Here is a 20,838-nt window from a genome sequence, read left to right as displayed (position 1 = left end):
TATTTATTTCTAAGTCATTTAATATATTTTAAATTTGTTATTTGTATTTTCTGTTTCTGTGGTGATTATGATGCCTGCCTCTCATTTTGTTTTGTTTTTTGTTTCTTTTATTTTTTCTTTCGCATGTGATTGCATGCATATGTGTACATCTGTTTGTATGCATGCATTTGGCCCACCTGTGCATGTGCGTGTAGGACTCTGAATGATGACTATCCTCTGGGGCTGCGCAGGATCTTGTCTCAATCCACAGACTCACTCAACTTCAGGAGCAGAACCATGTCCATGGAGTCCCTCAATGACGAGGGTGAGACACACACACCTACAAACACTTAAACAAAGTAGACATACGTTAAAATAGGCCGCATTTACATTACAAATTCAGATTTTTTTCCTCCAATGTGGCACAGATCGGATATGACCCACGAACACGTAAGTGTGTAAAGAACACACGGATTCCAATATTCTCAGATTGGTTTTAGGCCTCATTCATATGTGGAAATAAATCTCATATGAATCGGATACGTGCATTTGCATCTGCCATGTATGCAGACAGATCGGATATTCCCATCAATGCGAGTAGTACGTCATTGAAAAAGTGACGATGGCGAATGCCGTTAACTCAGGTGGACACAACCACGATCACATGACTCTTTTCAATGGCCAATGAAGGACGAAGGCTCAACCAAATGTTGTGCTGACCTTTAAAGATGGTGCGGAAAGCAAAAGCTTCTATTATTTAGTCTGCGTCCATTGCAAATTGCTCTGTTTTTACTTCCTTTTCGGCCTAAGCTTTTCTGGGTCAGTACGCATTGGGTTGTTTATTCAAGTGTATAGTGTAAATGCAGATATCGGATATGGGTCACTTTTACAAAGAGGATGTAAGTAGTCATCAAAAATTGGATATAGTCAACAACTCGTAATTGGACATCAAAACCTGCAGTGTAAATGCGGTCATATACATAGATTTTTCCAGTTAGTAATTTGTTTTTGAAAGAAGAGATTAAATTGACTGTAAAGACATTTACAATGTTACAAAAGATTTCTATATCAAATAAATGCTGTTCTTTTTAACTATATATTCATCAAAGAATTCTGAATTACAGTTACCACAAATATATTAACCAGCACAATCATCTGACTGTTGAAAATTGAGATTTAACATCACAGGAATAAATTACAATAAAATAGAGCAGTTATGTACCTACCAGCTTAGGAAAAAAAAATTATTATGATGAAATACTTTATTTTTAAGAAGAGCATTGTTTTTGATTGGTGTGATCGGCTATAGATCAATCCCCCAAATTCCGTGTTGGCCAACCTGTTTACTTGGAAACTGAAGCTGTAATACAGAAATGGTATTTTTCTTGTTTTTAGGAGAGGGCTTCTTCAACTCTCTGCTGGAAGATTTGGAGTTTGAAGGCCAGGAATTTGAGGCAGATTCCTGGAGCATGGCGGTAGATTCCACCTACTTGCAGACCCACCGTAAAGATGTTATCAAGAGACAGGACGTCATCTATGGTTAGAGAAAAAAACGCAGATCTAAGTCTAAAATCAAAGTATGTTTATGACTGTAAATGGGCCGTCGACTCTGAAACATGATTGCAAATTCTATTAAGCGCTTTTCCAGACACTGTATTTATTTTTTTGCAAATGAAAACAAACAGATTATACATCTAGTCCTTGTGGCTTTTTATTTATTAAAGTTTTTTTTTTAAATACATCACAATTCTGTATAATAACTAATAAATGGTCTGTATTCATATTTTATACAAATTTGTCAAAGTAAAACAACAACAACAACAACAACAAAAACAAGGCATAATTTTTAATGCTAAGTGAATTTAGGCACTAGAACATAATGTACAGTGTAAAAAATGGGCTTACACTTTGAGATTTGTGTTTTTGAAGATTAACTTTAAGTGAGTGTTAGATGACTGGAAAGATAATCTAAATGTACAAATTTAAGAAAGTAGCAACACCAATGTACACAAGATTGTAACATATGGACTGTTCTGTACTTCTTTGCCCCACTACATTGTTTTCATTCACATCACATTTATCTACCCTCAATAAGGACAGTGGGAATATTTCATTTCCCATGTCCAACAAAGACCTTTTAAATGTTTTAAATTTCACAGCTCAACCTCTGTGATATCATTTCAGAGCTGATCCAGACGGAGCTCCATCACGTTCGGACCCTGAGGATCATGGAGGGCGTGTTCAGGCGGGGCATGCTGGAGGAGGTGCAGCTGGAGCCGGGGGTCGTGCACGCGCTGTTCCCCTGCCTGGAGCGCCTGTTGAATATACACACACACTTCCTCACACAGCTCCTCGAACGCCGCGCTCACAGCCTGCAACCTGAAAGCACAAACAATTTCACCATCACTCAGATCAGCGATGTGCTAATAAAACAGGTAGGAGTGCATTTGTGAGTTTACGTGGGCGGAATGGGGTGTAAATGCATTTGGGTACATTTGGCCAGTCATAAGTGATTTTGGATTAGCATATCTGTTTTGATTGCCAGTTTAAAATGTTTCATAAAGTAGAGCTGTCAATTTAATGCATTACTGTAAAAAAAAGTGAACAATGTTTTTAAAACTATTTTAACTTAAAACTTATAAATACTTTATAAGAATTAAAAAATATCCTTATATAAATTCATTGCATGAATTTGAAGGAGAAAAGAATGACGTCATGTTGTAGAGTGCTTGAAAAGTCAAAAAGAAAGAAATAATGACAAGTGGAAATGAGTGTATGAGAGTGGGATGCTGAAAGCTTTCAAGTTTCAAGGAACAAAATGTTCATAGTGCACTGTTTGTGTGTGCATGTCAGTTCTCAGGTCAGTGTGCAGACGAGATGCTGAAGACGTATTCTGAGTTCTGCAGCCGTCATATAAAGGCTGTCAAACTATACAAAGAGCTTTTGGCCAGAGACAAGAGACTTCAGCTCTTTATACGGGTAAGAACAAGAATGACCATGTCCATGTGCGTTATGTGTTTGCATAACCGGGTCAGGTGTTGTCTCGTGTGTTTCAAGTGGGAGGATAGAGTGGTATTGAGTGATGAATGATGGTGGGCGGGTGCATTAATGCATTAAATGCCTGCAGACTCTCAGAGATGTGTGAATCATCAGATTTCCAGGTATCATGATTGTGTTCAGCTCTTGTGTTTTATTTTACTTCGTAATAGCTTAGTTTAGGACGGTCACGGTAGCAAAACAGGTGAAATTTCACAATTATCGATATCACAGTGATACTAATATGCTTTAAAAAGTTAAATATTCTCAGAACAGTGGTGTGGAAGGTAGCACATTGCTCATGATATATGAGGTATTGTTTAACAAAATCTATCTATCTATCTATCTATCTATCTATCTATCTAGCATCAAAGGCTATTTTCATGGTAAGATTTCAAAACAAAAAATACTGACTGAATTCATTTATGCTATATTATATATTGTGTAATAAAATTGTTAGTAAAATTCTGTATGAGACCAACAAATGGCTGATTTTAAATGTATGTATGTGTATGTATGTATAATTATTATTATTAATATATTTGCATTCTTCATAATATTATTATTACTAATAATAAAATAATAATTATTATTATGACTAGTATTATTATAAGTATTTATGTATTTCATTTTTTTTATCGCCATATCAGCATCGGAGTTTAATTTCTTGTCAAGATTTAAGTATTTTAAAACAAAAGAAACTGGCCGAAATGAAAATGTATACTATATTATATTGTCTAAATAAATATATAATAAACACTATAAAATCAATTTGGGATAGTTTTCAAGTTTTGTAAGTAATTTTATCACAGTCAGCAGGGTTCAACTTTGCCGCTTTTTTCTACTTGCCCTTCCAAAATTTTCACTGGCCCCACCACAAAGGCCCCACCACAGGCCTAGTTATTGTTCTAGTTGTTTTGATCCATGTAACCTTAATAAATAAGGTTATGACACCAAAAACTACTAGTCTAACTTATGTGTTTAAATTCGTTTTCATGGACTTTTAGTTTGCATTCATCAGTTCCTGTTTTCCTTCAGTTTTTCCGCTTCTTCTTGGTTGTCATGGAATTTAACATGATTTGCCATCACGTTCAACTGTGTTGTCATTGATCACCTCGTTTGCCTGTGTTCCTGTGTTTTCAGTTCAGTCTCGCCTGTGTTATGCTGTAGCTACCCTGTGTATTGAATTAAAGACTTTAGGAATCTTCATCTGCATCATCATCTTTGTGCGTTTATACTGTGATAGACAGTCAGTAATAAAAAAGAACAAATAGCAAGCAATACAAGCAATAGCACAAATAAATACAATAGAACAAATATATACAAATGAAAAAAACAGTTCTTTTCAGGTTTTTCATGTAGGTCTAAACTAGATTTTCAGGTACAGATATATTAAGCAAATGTAAAATATCACTGCATAGTTGTCACGACCGCACAGAGAGAAAAGGGCACAGGATCCAAATGCAGTGTGGTGAGGCTTTATTTTCAGGGCAATCCAAAAATCAAGGTCCAAACACAGGCAGGGGTCGAAAATCCAGACAGGCTATATCAAAACAACAAACAGGCAAGGAAAACACGAGAAGTGGAGCGGCGTGACATACAACATTGATCCACAAGGAACACAAGACAAACAGGGCATTAAATACATGCACAACGAGGGGAAAACGAGAGACAGCTGGTGATTACAATTACTAACACCTGGGTGTAAAACACAGACAGGAATTGTGGGGGATGAAGTTCATGTGCATGACACCGTGGGGAAAAGGAGGACATCTAGTGGATACACGGGGAACACAACCAGACACTGTGACAATAGTCTTCACTGTATAAATATAGATTAACCCTTATTGCAGTTATTCAGTCATTTTTTTCTGTCGTTTGTTTGATTGATTAACATAAAAACAGAGAGCAGCAGGAATATTAGGCTGCTGTCACTTGAAGAGTTGCACATATCTAATGTACTGTTACACATGCATTTATCTCTCATGTTCACATAACCGACTATGTTTACGAGGATAATCGAGAAGAGTATTCAGGCGCTGTGATGCGCAGCGTTTTGGGCGCGCACTTTGGATGTGTGTTGTTGCGCACACAAAACTTGTCACACAGCACACGAGTACCACTGAGAGACATGGGTACTTCCGTGTCTATTTGCACTGAATATTTAAGTTGGCAAGGCTTAAAAACACACTCAAATCATCAACTTGCGTGAAGATGCAGCACTGGCCCGATCTGGCAAGTGACAGTTCTGTAAATACAGTGCACAGAGGCAGAAATGGTTAACTGTCCATTTATCATTGTCTTTGTCCTTCTGTGTCCTCTCAGAGGGCGAATCGGGGTCCTCTACTGCGTCGTCACGGGTTCCAGGAGTGCATCCTGTTGGTCACTCAGCGCATCACTAAATACCCCGTCCTGGTGCAACGTATATATGACAACACCAAAGGTGAGACTCCGGCGTATGTCGCCAGTGTCAATATTAACTGTATTTAAACAGCTTCTCACCTCCACCCTTCCCCTCCATGTCTATAAACTACTCTGTCCTTCTAATATGATGTATTATTTTATTTTATTTTATTAAATAATGGTCACATTTTAGGAGGGTAATGTCATTTAAATGCCCCTGGTTATAGACATTTTTTATTATTCTGATTATTGTGTGTAACACTGCAGACAATCCAGAGGAAGCTTCAGGTCTGTTACATGCGTTGTCTTGTATGCGGGAGCTACTCAGTTCAGTGGACCAGCAGGTGTTGGAGCTAGAAAGGACACACCGGCTGCAAGAGATCCGCTCCCGGGTCGACCCGCGGGCCGAGGCCAAACTCCGCTCTGGAGCCTTGTTCAGACCGGCCGAACTGCTCCGGAGGCAGCTTATACACGAAGGCACGCTGCTCTGGAAAACGCCTGGCTCTCGGCTCAAAGGTACAGAAGACTGCGGCTGGTTATGAGGAAGTGTAATGTGATGTGTCAGTGTGAGATGGAGATTTACAAACACGCTATTGTATTAGCTGACATGTTCTTGTGCTTGTGGGTGTGTTAATGTACTGCATTTCCCTTTTTCTTTCTGTTGTAGATGTTCAGGTTTTGTTGATGACTGACATTCTAGTATTCTTGCAAGAGAAAGATCAACGGTACATCTTTGCCAGTTTGGTAAGTTACTTGCTTGCTAAGCCACGTATCCATATTGCTAGTGCTCATACTTAGGGTTCTCGCTCTGTTCAAAGTTTTAAAGGGGTCATATGATACTATTTTAAAACATTATTATTTTCTTTATTGGGTGTAATTTATAGAATAGGTTAGCACACTTTAATGTTAACATTATAACAGCACCTCTATTCCCAGTCTGTCTAGAACGCTGATTTCAACAAAGCCCCTCCTTCCGAAAAGCCCAGAGAGCTCTGATTGGCCAGCTGACCTGGTACATTGTGATTGGCCAAACACTTTAAGCGTCTGTCGTAAATGTTGTACTCTCCCACGTTCTCCTTTGTAAAATGTGCTGTACACAAGCTAACTTTTGGATTGCACTGCTCAGGAACAGCATTATGAATAAATCTCCAATGATTCCTAATTCCGTCCTTTTTCAGAAGGCCTAACGAAGGGATTTTGCTTTTACATATAAACATACAGCGCCTCCACGACAGCCTCTTCATCTTTCTTTGCGAATGTCTGTGGGCGGGCGTCATGCTAATATTGTACATTGTGACGTAAACATTTGAAGAAAACATTATGATGTAGATATTGTAACTCTCTGTAGGATAAGTCTGCGGTGGTGTCACTGCAGAATCTCTTGGTCCGAGACATAGCCAATCAAGAGCGAGGGTTGTTCCTGATAAGCAGTGAGTCCAGCCCACCTGAGATGTATGAGCTCTATGCAGCCTCTAAAGAAGACAGAAACATTTGGTTACGGCACATACAGCAAACCATCAGCAGGTACACACATGTGAACACACTCTTAACAGTCCGTACAGCACTCACAGTTACCATTTGACATTTTTCAGGACCTCTCTCTTTGCAGTGGAATTAGAAAATCACATGAAACTACTTTCTTTAAAATTCAGGGGTGGGGCATTTAAAAGGCATATGTCAGTTCTGTGGGAAGCTTGAGTTGCCAATAGCTTTTGTTTACATTATAGCCCTGCATAACCAAACTGTACAGCTTGCTTTATAGATTGGGGGTTTCATTTAATTTAATTTAATTCAGTTGATGCCAAGGACCCACAAATACTACAATCCACTTACGAGGGAATTCCTTTATTAGATTCTTTATTAGATCCACAAAGGAACACTCAGGAGATTACAGGGTTAAACTAATTCTCAACCACACTTAAAGGGACAGTTCGGCCAAAAATTATATTGAACCCATGATTTACTCACCCTCAAGCCGTTCGAGATGCATATGTCAATCATTTTTCAGACGAACACATTTTCAGTTATTTTAGAAAATGTCTTAGATCCTTCAGTGGTTATAATGGCAAGTTATGGGGTCCACTCCTTCAAGTCCCAAAAAAGTGCATGCATCCTTCACAAAAGTAATCCATCCGGCTCCAGGGGGATAAACGAAGGCCTTCTGAGGGTAATCCGTGCGGTTTTGTCGTAAAAATATACGTATTTAAAACTTTATAAATGAAAATAACTGGCTTCCGGCAACGGTCGACGCGCGTTCACGGAAGATGGATGCCGACGTAGGACGTAGCGTTTGATTTAGCTATACTTCGTTCTACGTCACGACGCTTACTACGCTACGTCCTACGTCATATGCCGGCATCCATCTCCCATGAACGCGCGTCGACCGTTGCCGGAAGCCAGTTATTTTCATTTATAAAGTTTTAAATATGTATATTTTTACGACAAAACCGCACGGATTACCCTCAGAAAGCCTTCGTTTATCCCCCTGGAGCTGGATGGATTACTTTTGTGAAGGATGCATGCACATTTTGGGACTTGAAGGAGTGGACCCCATAACTTGCCATTATAACCACTGAAGGATCTAAGACATTTTCTAAAATAACTGAAAATGTGTTCGTCTAAAAAATGATTGACATATGCATCTCGAACGGCTTGAGGGTAGGACTGGGCGATAAAACGATAACGATAATTATCGCGATATAATTTTTCTCGCTAAAACGATATCAAGAGTTCGATAAATGTTCGATAATGTTTATGCGGCAAAAGCGGAACGAAACTCATTTGAACCGCGCGCCACACGGACCGTTTATCCGCTCGGCTCTAAGTCCAAACGGCAGCGCAGCGCGAGCTCACTAGAACAGATGCGTTTACTCTGATCGCTCTCGTCACGAGATCCAGTGAGAAGCGCTTGAATTCAGCGAAGAACGCAATGTCTCCGTGATTTAAACCAGTTTAAAGGCAGATGAAACAGCGCTGACAAACAAGAGAAACACTGTGCGCAGAAGGCTTTTCCGGCTACAAATTCCCATCATTTACCATGGATTTACTGTGATGTTAGCCTAGTAATATTAACTGCACAATGAAATGTGGGATATAGCCTACATATTGAAGTGTATTATATTATTAATGTAGACGATGTATTAAAGGAGTGATGGAATATAATTACAGTATTTAATAATGTATTTAGGCTACTGTTTTTCATACAAATACAATAGAAACCATAAAGTTACATTTTGCCATGATAGTGAGGTTATCATGATCTAAATGCATGATACTGGATGACCAATCGTTAAGTTTAATAAAATTCAAACAGTCAGAATATTACATTTTACCAAATAAAAATTAGCACATGCATAAACTAAGAAATTAATTGTCCAATAAAGATATTTATTTTGTTAAAGAAAAATGACAAATGTTTGAATGTTCTACCTCAGATTTGTGAAATGTTCACCAGTTTGGCAAGTGTTTGTCATGTTCTGACAATAAAGAGTAGTTTAAAACCACAATTAACGCTCTGGTTTCTACAGCTTTCACTTAGGAGCAAAAATCTGCCTTTAAACTTGAAAGAAATAAAGATTTGACTTTTATCGTGATAATTATCGATATCGACTGATATAAATAAAATGATCGTGATATTTTTTTTTGGCCATATCGCCCAGCCCTTCTTGAGGGTGAGTGAATCATGGGTTTAATATCATTTTTGGCTGTACTATCCCTTTAACAAAGACAATACTGGACAAATTAACTGAGGAAACTCAGGGCTTAAATGCATGGGGAGATTAATCAAGATCAAACGAAACAGGTGTGTAGAACTAATTAACAACCAAGGAAACTAACTATTGAACACGGGCAAACCAGAACAGGGAAAACAGAACCAAAACACGATGAACCTAAACCAAAACAGAACATAAATGTTACATTTATTATTATTTATACTTTTTATTTAAATATTTATTAATAGATTTGTTTATTTTTTTACTCCCTGGAGGACAGTTTTTTAAAAAAAACTGCCATACGCAATGGCAACAGAAGCCACTTTCAAAATGAATAAATTCTCACCACTTCCTTGAGAAAAAAAGCTAGAAAACAAATACCAGCATTAGCACAATATTTTCATTTTAGAAGGCATTTTATTGGACAAAAAATATATATTTGGTCTATTTTCCCAGAAGAGAAAGACTGTACATTTTAAATCTTTATACTTGTTAAAAGTGGGGAAGCTAACATAAAGATGACTTCAATGCTAATGGACATAAACTAACCATTTAAAACTACCATTTCTAATGGTCATTGTTCTTTACCATCATTGTTTTATCACACAGCTGTCCATCAAGAGAAGAATTCCCTCTTATAGAAACAGAAGACAAGGCTCTTCTGCGGAGACTAAAAGGTTTGCTTTAAACACTACACACACACATATATTCACACTCCCAATATTGGGGCAAACACTTTTTCATTCTTATTTTAAGGAATCACTACAGTTGTTGTCATGTCAAGTTGTCATGACATCTTTACACAGAATTTGAAGGTGGTACAAGGCCACTGCTTTGACAGCGTGAAGAAGCCGATGTTGATATTTTACTGTACTGATCCTCATGCTCTGTTTCAGCTGATATCCAGCAGAAGGACAGGGAGGTGTTAGAGCTGCTTCAGGAGCGGGTCACCCTGTTCTCTGACTTGACGGAGGTCATGGGAGGTTATGAGGTCATGCAGCCGTCTTGTTCCAGAAACCTGTTCAGAGCCGAGTCTTCTCAGGCACTGCGTGGAGAACAGCTGCTCACACAGGCCATAACTGAGGGTAAGACTGACAGGATGTTACATTTGTGGCTGAAGCAGGGTGTTCCACCTGCATAAGGCTTGTTTCACCCTCTAGTGCACATTTATTTCAACGCCCATATTAATAGGTTACCATTATTCACACTATGAGTAAGCAGTGAATGGCAACAGAAACGAAGGTAGAATTTTGGCCTGAGGTTTTGCCATGTGAGGCTATATTTAAAAAAGACTGGCTTGAAATGTTTGCAAAAAATTCACAACCATATAAATGTGCTTACCAATTCTGATTATATGTATAATATGAACATTTTCAACAAAAAAAACACATCAGTATTAGCATATATATATAAAAATATATGTCAGGTAGTAGTCAGGTTTCATAGAGATACAAAAATTTACACTTATTTTTAATCAGTTTCAGCATCTGAATAAATAAATGACATCATTAAAGTACCATTTTTTTGTTGTATTTTACACACACACACACACACACACACACACACACATAATATATTAGTTGTATTAACAACATTAACAACAACAAATTTTTTTTTAAATATTATCAAATTCATACTTGCTGCCAGTATGCCTCTGCACGTTTCTGTCTCGTTTTGTGAAAGTAAAAAAAAAAAAAAAAAAAAGATTGATTATTCTTTTTTTCCTATTTTGAAAAGTTCACCATCCATTTTTAGCTAAATCCTCTGAGCTCATCCTCAGATCTTTCATAATATCTTGTAAAATGTCATGGATGTCCCTTTCTTTCTCTCTCTCTCTGCAGTGGACAGATTGACAGAGCTGATATTAGGATCCAGTTTTGAGGTTCCTCTGCCCTGCAGTTCCAACGGCCATCACAACCACAGTGGAGCGCTAGTAATCAGTAGGTGTCAAAAACAAAACATGCAATATGTAAATAAATGTGCCTTTAATGTGTCTGATTGGCTAAATATTAGGGGTGTAACGGTTCTCGGTAAAAAAAATTAACCGTACAGTTCTCCACCCACATTTCAGTAGGCGATTATCTCAAATCTGACGAGGCATCTATAATATAGTTTGTTGAAAAAAAAAAAAAAACGCTTAAAAAACAGACCACTAATGTTTATTTCTTTCGATAGATACGCTCCGCATGCATTTCACATGAGAGTAGCTGTCCAATCAACTGTTAGTATGTAAATCTATTGCTCTATCCCAGTTCCTCACATGGTGGTGTGTTGCAGTTCAGCATAGCAAGCGAAGGAGACATGCCGCTGATAGAGCCGCTGTCTGCATCATATAAATCTCCTGTATGGGAATATTCTGGCTTCCTAATACGTTACAACAGTGATGGACAAAAAAAAAGTGGACAAAACAGTCACTCTTTGTAAACTTTGTTCGATGCGAGTGCCTTATGCTCTAATGACCAGCCATCACCCGGGTGTTGCGCGTGAGCACAGGTGGGACCAAAACAGCACACATTGCCTTTTGTGTTTAAAAAGGCACTCAGTGTAAATTCGGACAGGCATACAACAGTAACAAAAGTGCTGGGCAGGGCAGGGATCTATGCTATGTTCAGGAAAAAAAGGACTACAATCAAATAAAAAATATAGCTGCGAGCAGCGATGAAGGGCCAAAGCCGGCGGGACCGCCACCCTGGTGCCTTTAGGTAACTAAAGGCACCGGGGTTGGGGTGCCACCGGCTTGGGACCGTAATCGCTGCTCGCAGCTATATTTTTTATTTGATTGTAGTCCTTTTTTTCCTGAACATAGCACATACCGAACTGTACCGAAACTGTGATCCTAAACCCGTGATACAAACCAAACCATAATTTGAACCGTTACACCTCTACCAAGTAAACCCATTTTTCTGACCATTGTGCTTCCTCTGTACTTCCAGATGGACAAGAGGTATTAGTCAATGGCTCTCAGGAGAACCAAACTGCTCAGGTATACAAAACATAATTTTTTTTTGAAAATATGATCTATGCTAGAGAGCTGTTTGTTATCACCGTCTTTGACATTCACATCTGCCTGCATCAAACATGTTTCATGAAATGTAATAATTATGCACATAATAATATGGTTCGATGCTATTACTGAGTTTTTATGTAATGCTGAAAAAAATTAGTCCTCTGAAACTCGCAGGTTTCCATAGCAACCTGAATCTACCAAAAACTCTCCATCACGACTCACCACTGCTGCTTGAAAGCTGCACTTTATCTCCCTTTTCATCGACACATAGCAAGATTGTGCTTTTCAATGTGTGCTGACAAATTAAAGCTTTTGAATGAAACTGCTGGTTCAGAATTATGATTGTGTGAATAATGCAAAAAATTTGTTTCTGTACAGGATGGTAATGGGAATCAAACGGAGGACAAGCCACCAAGTGAGGTACTAACATTTAGTTCAAGAGCGGGCTTAATGTGTGCCATCTAAAAAAGCTATTGTTTTACTTTTTGCATTAGAACCCTTTAAACTAGAGTGACTAGCAAATTGACTACTGCTTTTTAATTTACTGACTAATTCAATTTGGGATCAGTAACTTAAGAAAACAGTAATACTTTTATTCAGCAAAGATGCATTAAATTTATCAAAATACATTTACAATGTTACAAAAGATTTCAAACTTGGATTTTTTTTATTAAATAATACTTAAAAATTGTATTATAATTAAGCATTAAAACTGTTTTCAACATTGATAAGAATAATGTTTCTTGAGCAGAAAATCAGAATATTAGAATGATTTCTGAAGGATCATGTGACACTGAAGACTGGAGTAATGAAGTGATAAAAAGTCTCAATTGCGTGTTATAAAGTCAGAATTGCAAGATATAAACTCACAACGGCATGTCATAAAGTCAGAATTTGCGAGATACAAACATGCAATTCTGAGGGAAAAAAAAATTCTTTTCTCAGAATTTATAGTTATAAAGTTCAATTTTAAGGGAAAAAAAGACACTTGCGAGTTTATATCTCGCAATTCTGATTTTGTATCTCCCAATTGCGTGTTATAAAGTCAGAATTGCGAGATATAAACATGCAATTCTGAGAAAAAAAGGCAGAATTGTGAGATTCTGTATTAAGAAAGTATTGTGAGAAAGTATTAACATAGTATTTACATTATCAGTATGAATTTTTTACTCTGTTATCTGCTAAATATATTGGCCTCCATTAAATATTGCAATCCTCTTGGCTTAAATAGACTAGTGTCTATATATTAATGTGATGCATCACAAATGTGTCTTGTGTTTCAGGAGGTGTCACAAAGGCTGGTGAATCTCAGTGCTCAGTTACACGTTCTGCAGGTATGTGTGCATTGCAAAATACATTTATCAAATCTTCTAAGCACTTGCGTACAAACAGGATCCAAAATAAAACATTAATGTCAATAAAGTGGCAAAATATAAAATTAAAGAAATGTCTCTCCTAGGGTGTGGTGATCCGACAGGACTCCATCTTAGAGCTCTGCCTAAGAGAGAGCCCTGTCTCCCCAGCCATCCCAGGGGCTCGTACAGTCCGCTCTTTGTCCCGGGATAGTGCCAGTGACATGGGCTCGCTGGGTGAGCTGGCCCTGCTGCAACGGCAGCACAGTCTCCTGCAGGAGGAGCTCGGACGCCTCAGGGGAGCCGAGGGCAAACTCAGGGACAGCGAGAGAGCCAGAGCCCAGCTGGAGAAACAGCTCAGGGATCTTAAGACCCATAGCGCCTCTCTAGGGGATGGAGCTGGAACTTCAAGATCACAGGTGAGTTCATCTTAGTGTAATTTAGCAAGTTTTTAGCGAGTTTAAAACATTTTGAAGAGGACATATTATGCTTTTTTTTACATTATCCACTTTCTTCAGTGTGTAATGTTGCTGCCTGAGCATGAAAAATGTCTGCAAAGTTACAGAGCAAAAAATGTATATCACAGTATTTTTCAAAATTATACCGGGATCACGGTATATGACGTTTTTTTTTTTTTTTTTTTCAAGCATGACTGGGTGTTAACCACATTTTCTACTGATTGAAAGAGTAAATACTGCAGTAGATTGACTTAGAATGCCCTATTTTACTGTCCTGAGTGAATATTGTAGAAAAATTCCACACTACTATTAATACAGGTTTGCAAGGCCCCACAAAATGCTCATAAACGCTGCTTTATCAGGAAAGATGAAGAAAGATTCAATTAAAATAACATCAAATCTTTTCTAAAGACAGTCAGTTCCCTTCAAAGATGCATTCATATAAAAACACACGCGCCACATTTTGACTTTGAAATGTGCAGTGCTCATGTTTATTCAACAATGTCAAAGCCTTTTAGAAATCTATTTGTGGCGGGCAGTGTTGATATTGTGAACCAATGTATGGGAAACACTGAAATATAATTTTACAGCTATCAGTTATAGTTTTACCTATCCATCTTCACCGTCCCGCTTCGTAACACATACAGCTGTGCAGCACCAGTGAAAACGGACCCTCTAAAACAGTGTCCAATGGGTTCAGATTGTTGTTAAAGCGACATACACCGGTATTGTGGTATATTAAAAATTAATATCATAACAAAAATAAATAATCAGTATTCGGTATGAACTGGTATACCGCCCAGGACCAATCACTACAAACTAGTCCAGTCAACCAATCAGAGAACATTGCGCTTTTGGGAAGGAGGAGCTAAGTAGAGACAGGAACTAAACAGAGAGTTACTGACAGAATGGGAAGGGAGGTGCTGCAACAATGCAAAATATATGTAAAATAAAGGTTTTTTTAACTTTCAAGCATGAAAACCTATTCTAGTAGACCCAAAAAACTCAATCAAGATTTAGTAAAAGGTTATAATATGGCCTTTTTTAAATATAACTTTTGCACTTTTGATGTTATCGCAAGAAGGCGCAAGCAATGCAATTTAGTATGTGCCATGTGGTGTTTGCTCAAAGTATATAAGACCTACAACGTAGTAGCTCGCAAAATCTCATTCGCTTCTCATTTCCTCACTTCAAGGCCCCACCAACTCGCAGAGAGAGTGATACTGACCCCAACACTGACACCCCGTTGGCTAGCCAGGAATCGATGGAGCAATCAGACGGCCTGCAGGAATGCAGTGATGTGGAAGTGGACGTGATATCTGATGATGATGATGATGATGATGATGATGATGATGATGACGATGAGGTGGATTCGAGGGTGTCTCCTCGTTCAGAAAGCCCCAGAGGTCTGTAGATATGACACAGAACGACATTATTATAACAACTAATATAAATATATGAAGACTTCAGATGCAAAAGCCTCTAAGTGCCATCTGAAATTTTCTTCTAAAATTAGTATTTTTATCAAGCTCGTATATTTAAGTTCAGTAATTTCACTTTAATGGCAATTAATAGGTAATTTTCATTGCCATTAAAGTGAAATAAGTGAACACAAACATACAAGCTTGATGAAAATGATCATTCTAGAAGGAAATTTCAGATGGCACTTAGAGGCTTTTGCATTTGAAGTCTTCATATTTATACTTACATATCTAGTTGTTTTTCAAAAGGAAACATATTTATAATATATTTATAATAAAATAATATTAAATATATTTATAATTAATATAAAAATATTAAGATAATAATGTTAAATATTATTATATAGCTAGCTACTTAACAAATAAATCGGTAAATAAATGTACATTTAAATATTGAATTAAGTTTATTATATGAGAATGATACAAGAGAATAGCACAATGTAGGAGACTGGTTGCCTGGAATTTGTTGGCTTTGACTTTGCTCCATTTTTATATGAAATGATTACATATTTATCAGACAGTCTGCGTAGATGCACTTCACCCAGAACGCTGTAAACTTTGGCTCTTTGTAACACTAATAGCAGCCTACACACGATTATGCAACCAATGTGCAAAACAAACACATGTTGAATTTAGCGCATGAAACATTCCACACACCCACACACAAAGGTACACAAACTTACAACACACACACTAAAATCTGTCAGACAGGAGAACCTGCTTAGTCAAAAAAAAAAAATGTAAGTACAGTACATTTAGGTGGATTACTAATGTGTGAGCGTGTGTGTCATAGGTGGATAATTGCAGGTTGAATGTGTCACACAGACCTAGTGTGTCATTCACAATGAACATACCTTATGTACATACACTTATACACACAGAGGTTTGACTTTAAAGCCTCTTGAAATGATATAATCACAGTCTTGAGGTGTGTTTGAAATGGCATACTACTCATGCTGCATGTGAAAGTGTTCAGCATACAGTAATTTAAGAAATTATTACTTTGTTATTAGTTACTTTTAGGGACATTAAATTGATCAAAAATGACTGTAGATACTGTAAATTGTTACAAATTGTAATAATATTCCACAATATTATTGTTTTATTTATTGTATTTTTGATCAAATAAATGCAGCCTTGGTGAGCATAAAATACTTATTTCAAAAACATTAAAACATCTTACTGACCCCAAACTTGAAGAAAAAAAAAAAAAAAAAAAAGGTCATTTTTTTACATTTTTCCCCGTGTGGATGAATTATGATAAAAGTGTCTAGGTAAATATGTTGCTAGCAAAGGAATGTGAACCATTACTTAGACTTAATTCCTATGGAAAAATAGCAGGTTAGCAGCATTTATTGTTGTTGCTCTGCACTGTTTACTTTTCTTTAATTGCTTGTAGAATGCATTATAATAGTACGTTACTTTAGTTTGAACTCAGGATTGCTTTAGATCTTGATTTTTATTTGCTAGTGAATGAAGTATATGAAAGGTATTTTCCATTGTATATTTGCGATTATCGGTCTTATGTTACACTTTCATGTATTAGGTTGCAGTTCGATAAGGTTACCGGCCAACTAAAACAATTTTATTTACTTTCCAAAGGCCAATTTAATCTGCATTTGGCAGATTAGTGTTCATTTTGGACTGCAATGTAATGTATATCAAGAATGTGTACTGTGTAGTCAAAAAGCAGTTCATTTCATCCAGATCATTTGGTAAAATACACAACTTAAAACTGTCTCATCTCTGAGTTTAATGTCTAAATATGACTTTCATCATCTTCAGATCTGCAGGACATTCCTGAAGAGAGCGAGTCCGCGACAGACCCCCGGGACCGAGAGGTCTCGCACTGCTAATGTATTTTTGATTTCTCAACCCAAGACTGGCCGGGAACAGACTATAGACTCCTCTGACCAGGGTAGAGTCTTACTTAGTTTATGAATATTCATTCCAGTATATACATACAGTATTTAGTTGTATCCAGTAATTTCGCTTACAGCTTCTGTGTGGCCGTTTATGACATGTTAATATTCAACGTGTCTTCTTGGAATCCAAACATATGGCTTTTGACATCCACGGACCAATAAGGATATGCCAAAGCACCGTGATGGAGATGGAGTCATGCAAATAATGGGACTTTGCACTTGATAGTTGTCTTGAGATTCTTAAAGTATCTAAATATACCAAACATAACTGATCCAGCTCAAGGGTACCGGCAGAAACCGTTGAGATGTATGTACTGTATGTGAGATCATTGTACCGATGCTGGAGCATGCGAAACTTTTTCTCGTTCTTGTTCGTGAGAGCTCATTGTAAAGAAATGTCTCTTTCTTGCGCTTTATTTTCCATTTATTTATTTTCCTTTATTTGGAATGGAAAGATAAAGTCTTTCAGGCATGTTGAAGCAGTTAGAAAGAAGCCATAACTTGAAATATATACCAACATAATATACTGGGACCAAAACTACTGGCTCTATAACAAAAATGACTATTTCAGAGCTTTTTTATGAAGGACTTATATTGCAATTTATAGCAATATATAGAAATATATATTTACATCTATAGCAATGATCTTAATAAACCCAGGAAGGTTATTATGATAGAGTAGTATGATATTATGAATGGTTCCTCAACCCACAGTGTGCGTTAATGGGGAATGCTTTGTAAATATAAGAAGATTTATTGATTAAAATAGATCACATCACCAAAATATGCCAGTAACACCAACATTTGATGTGTCTTAACTACAGTTTTGCTTCTGTTTTAATTTTGTTTAAGAATGTTCTTTTTGCCATTACTTGACTATGTGCCAAAATTTGCTTGGCTGAATATTGCTGAAATATATGCTTTTATTTTAGTCAGCTCAACATTTCAGGAAGCAACGTCTTAGAAATTATTGTAGGATGATATTCTTCATGTTTTGAAGTAACTATAAGAAAACATAGGATTTACTGAAGTCACATAAAAATGTTTGTATTGAAAATGACAAACATTGTTGAAATGTTCATACAGTGTTTCAGATATATCGAAGTGAATAAAATAAAAATTGTTGGTATACAACATCATCGGGATTGTTTTTTTATCTTAAATTTTGCGAGTAAATCAAAGTGAAAAGTGTGATAAAATTAGTTATATTAATACTGTGTTGGGAAATGAAGTCCTGTGTTGGGAAAAGTTAGTGTTACAATATTGTTTTCCTTCCAAAAAAATAATGTATTGCATTACTTAGTTACTTTTTATGCAAAGTAGTGTTGCATTACTTTTGTGTTACTTTATCTCATCTAGGCCCTTCTGGATTATACACAAATTAAACTAAAATAAAAAATATTTTAAAGTAATTTTTGCTTAATACTGTGGTTGAATTGGATAAGCGAATGTTAGCAGCAAAGTAACTTGCATTACTTACTTGAAAAGTAACTAAACTTAAACTAGTAAAGTTTAAAAGTAATGTGTACTTGAAGTAATCTGATTACTTATAATGCATTACCACCAACACCACTGAAGTCCTCCAAAGTAATCCTCTGTACAACCTGTTCTCATGAGATGTAGCCTAACTATTTGACTTTTTTTGGTGAATTGGTGGTAAATTTAAATGTGGTGAATTTATACGAATTTTGCAACAAATACGGTAAACATAAACTAGTTACGAATTACCATGAGAGTGTTTTATATGAAATCTTTAGAATCGGCTGTGGGGCGAGTTTGTATCGTGACTGACCAATCCAAATGGAGTGTTCCAATGATCTATTTAATCTGCATACAAACAGATTTTCGTACGTTTTCTATCCTTTTTTAACAATGAAATGATAATAATAATAAACCATGTATATTTAAATGTGCATTTCGATAGGCTATCTAAAATCCAGATCTTTGTCCATAGATAGCAGCTAATCCGTAAAACAATGTCAGCCAAGAGACGAGTATTAATAGCTTGGTTGCACAGGCAGCATAGCTGGCATTCAGATGCATACACACACTACCTCATCCATCACTTCACCGTCCTAAACCAAAAGAGTGTGTTAGAAGAACGATTATATCTATCAAACAAAAGGAGCACTCAAAATAAAGTAGTGCATTGGCTCTGTATTACAGTGCAAGAGTTACTTTCTTCTTACAATGAACTGCCTTCACTGCAGGAATTATGGGATACATTTAAGAGCCTAGATTTATCATAAAGCATTGACTTGTGTAACTTTCCATTTGTGCATAATACAAAATGTTGTTTCTTCCTTTCTGAATACCATTGTATAATAAGCAAGTCTGAATACTAATACATTGTATTTTATTTATTCTTAAACAATGAGTTTTAACTTTAGCCATGGCCTCCGGACTAAAAATAGTCTGGTCACCCATAACCCGACACCACCATTGTCCCTTCACATCAGCAAGCGCTTAGTGGAACGCACACTTTAAGATGCGCATGAATGGCTTATTATATAATGCTAATCACTATTGCTTTCATAGTCGTATATCACTAATCTTTAGGCCTACTTCTAAAGGTAGTAAAGAATGCAGAATGATGGATGAATGATGTGAAAATCTACGCTATTTTGTTTTATTTTTACATTTATTTTTATATACTTCAAATATGAAATCTACATGCGTTGCACTTTGATGAAATACAATTTTGATTTGTTTAGCATTATTTGATCCCAACATAATTCCCATATTTGTTATTTCATATTTTTAAAGACTTTACTAATTCTAAAATGTGTAAAATCGTAATTATAAAGAAGGCCTTAATCAATTCTGTGTGTATAATTGTAATTAGTCACATGATTTATATACTACAATATGTGATGTACAATAGTGGGGAAGCTTAGAAATTAAAAGTAAAAAACAAATAATAAAAATGAACAAAATAAGCCCTTTGCTCTATGAATAAATACAGATCTAGAGAGAGAAATCATCTAGATGGCTGTGTGTTTGGGAATGTTGAATACCATTGCATTGGTGGCAATCTTGCCACATCAAGAGTGGTTCCCCAAAGCCTTGTTATACGTGGTCGGGCGAGTTAATGATAGAACAGCGTCTCACATTAGGAAAAAGCCTGTAAAGTGATCATTGTGGCGACTGACGAGCCATAAAGGGAACGGTGCAGCTGGGGATGCGAGTAATGTAACACACACACACACACCTGTGCCTGTCACAAACACAGCGGCTTTGTCTTATTATAGCTGGACCTCAGCTCTGTCCATCTGCGTCCATTCTTTCTGTCTTTGTCATTTCATATCTTCATATTTCTTCCACAATGGGATTATCTAGTAACAGAAAAGAAGGATAAAAACAGTAGATGGAAATGAAAAGTAGGAATATATCAGTGAATTTATTGGTGTCGACACCATTAGTTTTAAATTGAATTTTAGGCCCTGAAATCCAATGTAACATCTCTACAACGTCGCCTCATTAG

General features: G+C 36.7%; 1 protein-coding gene across 2 annotated transcripts in view; it reads left to right on the top strand.

The window, feature by feature from the left end:
* Positions 1 to 18,758, top strand: part of arhgef2a (Rho guanine nucleotide exchange factor (GEF) 2a) — a 58,339-nt gene extending 39,581 nt beyond the window's left edge. For both annotated transcript variants that reach the window (XM_081377196.1, XM_081377197.1), the window contains 17 exons: positions 195 to 304; positions 1,375 to 1,518; positions 2,164 to 2,414; positions 2,833 to 2,958; positions 5,341 to 5,458; positions 5,686 to 5,934; positions 6,086 to 6,162; positions 6,767 to 6,942; positions 9,741 to 9,808; positions 10,028 to 10,216; positions 10,973 to 11,071; positions 12,065 to 12,114; positions 12,517 to 12,558; positions 13,422 to 13,472; positions 13,598 to 13,909; positions 15,144 to 15,354; positions 17,215 to 18,758. In XM_081377196.1, the coding sequence (XP_081233322.1) occupies positions 195 to 304; positions 1,375 to 1,518; positions 2,164 to 2,414; positions 2,833 to 2,958; positions 5,341 to 5,458; positions 5,686 to 5,934; positions 6,086 to 6,162; positions 6,767 to 6,942; positions 9,741 to 9,808; positions 10,028 to 10,216; positions 10,973 to 11,071; positions 12,065 to 12,114; positions 12,517 to 12,558; positions 13,422 to 13,472; positions 13,598 to 13,909; positions 15,144 to 15,354; positions 17,215 to 17,285 (2,344 nt within the window). In that variant the 3' untranslated portion in view covers positions 17,286 to 18,758. The remainder of the gene's footprint in view (positions 1 to 194; positions 305 to 1,374; positions 1,519 to 2,163; positions 2,415 to 2,832; positions 2,959 to 5,340; positions 5,459 to 5,685; positions 5,935 to 6,085; positions 6,163 to 6,766; positions 6,943 to 9,740; positions 9,809 to 10,027; positions 10,217 to 10,972; positions 11,072 to 12,064; positions 12,115 to 12,516; positions 12,559 to 13,421; positions 13,473 to 13,597; positions 13,910 to 15,143; positions 15,355 to 17,214) is intronic.
* The last annotated feature ends 2,080 nt before the right edge of the window (positions 18,759 to 20,838 follow it).

This window comes from Scardinius erythrophthalmus, assembly GCF_964197995.2.
Source record: "Scardinius erythrophthalmus genome assembly, chromosome: 10".
Classification (NCBI taxonomy): Eukaryota; Metazoa; Chordata; class Actinopteri; order Cypriniformes; family Leuciscidae; genus Scardinius; species Scardinius erythrophthalmus.
Note: the sequence above shows the minus strand (reverse complement) of the source record. Positions and strands in the feature narration are given on the sequence as shown.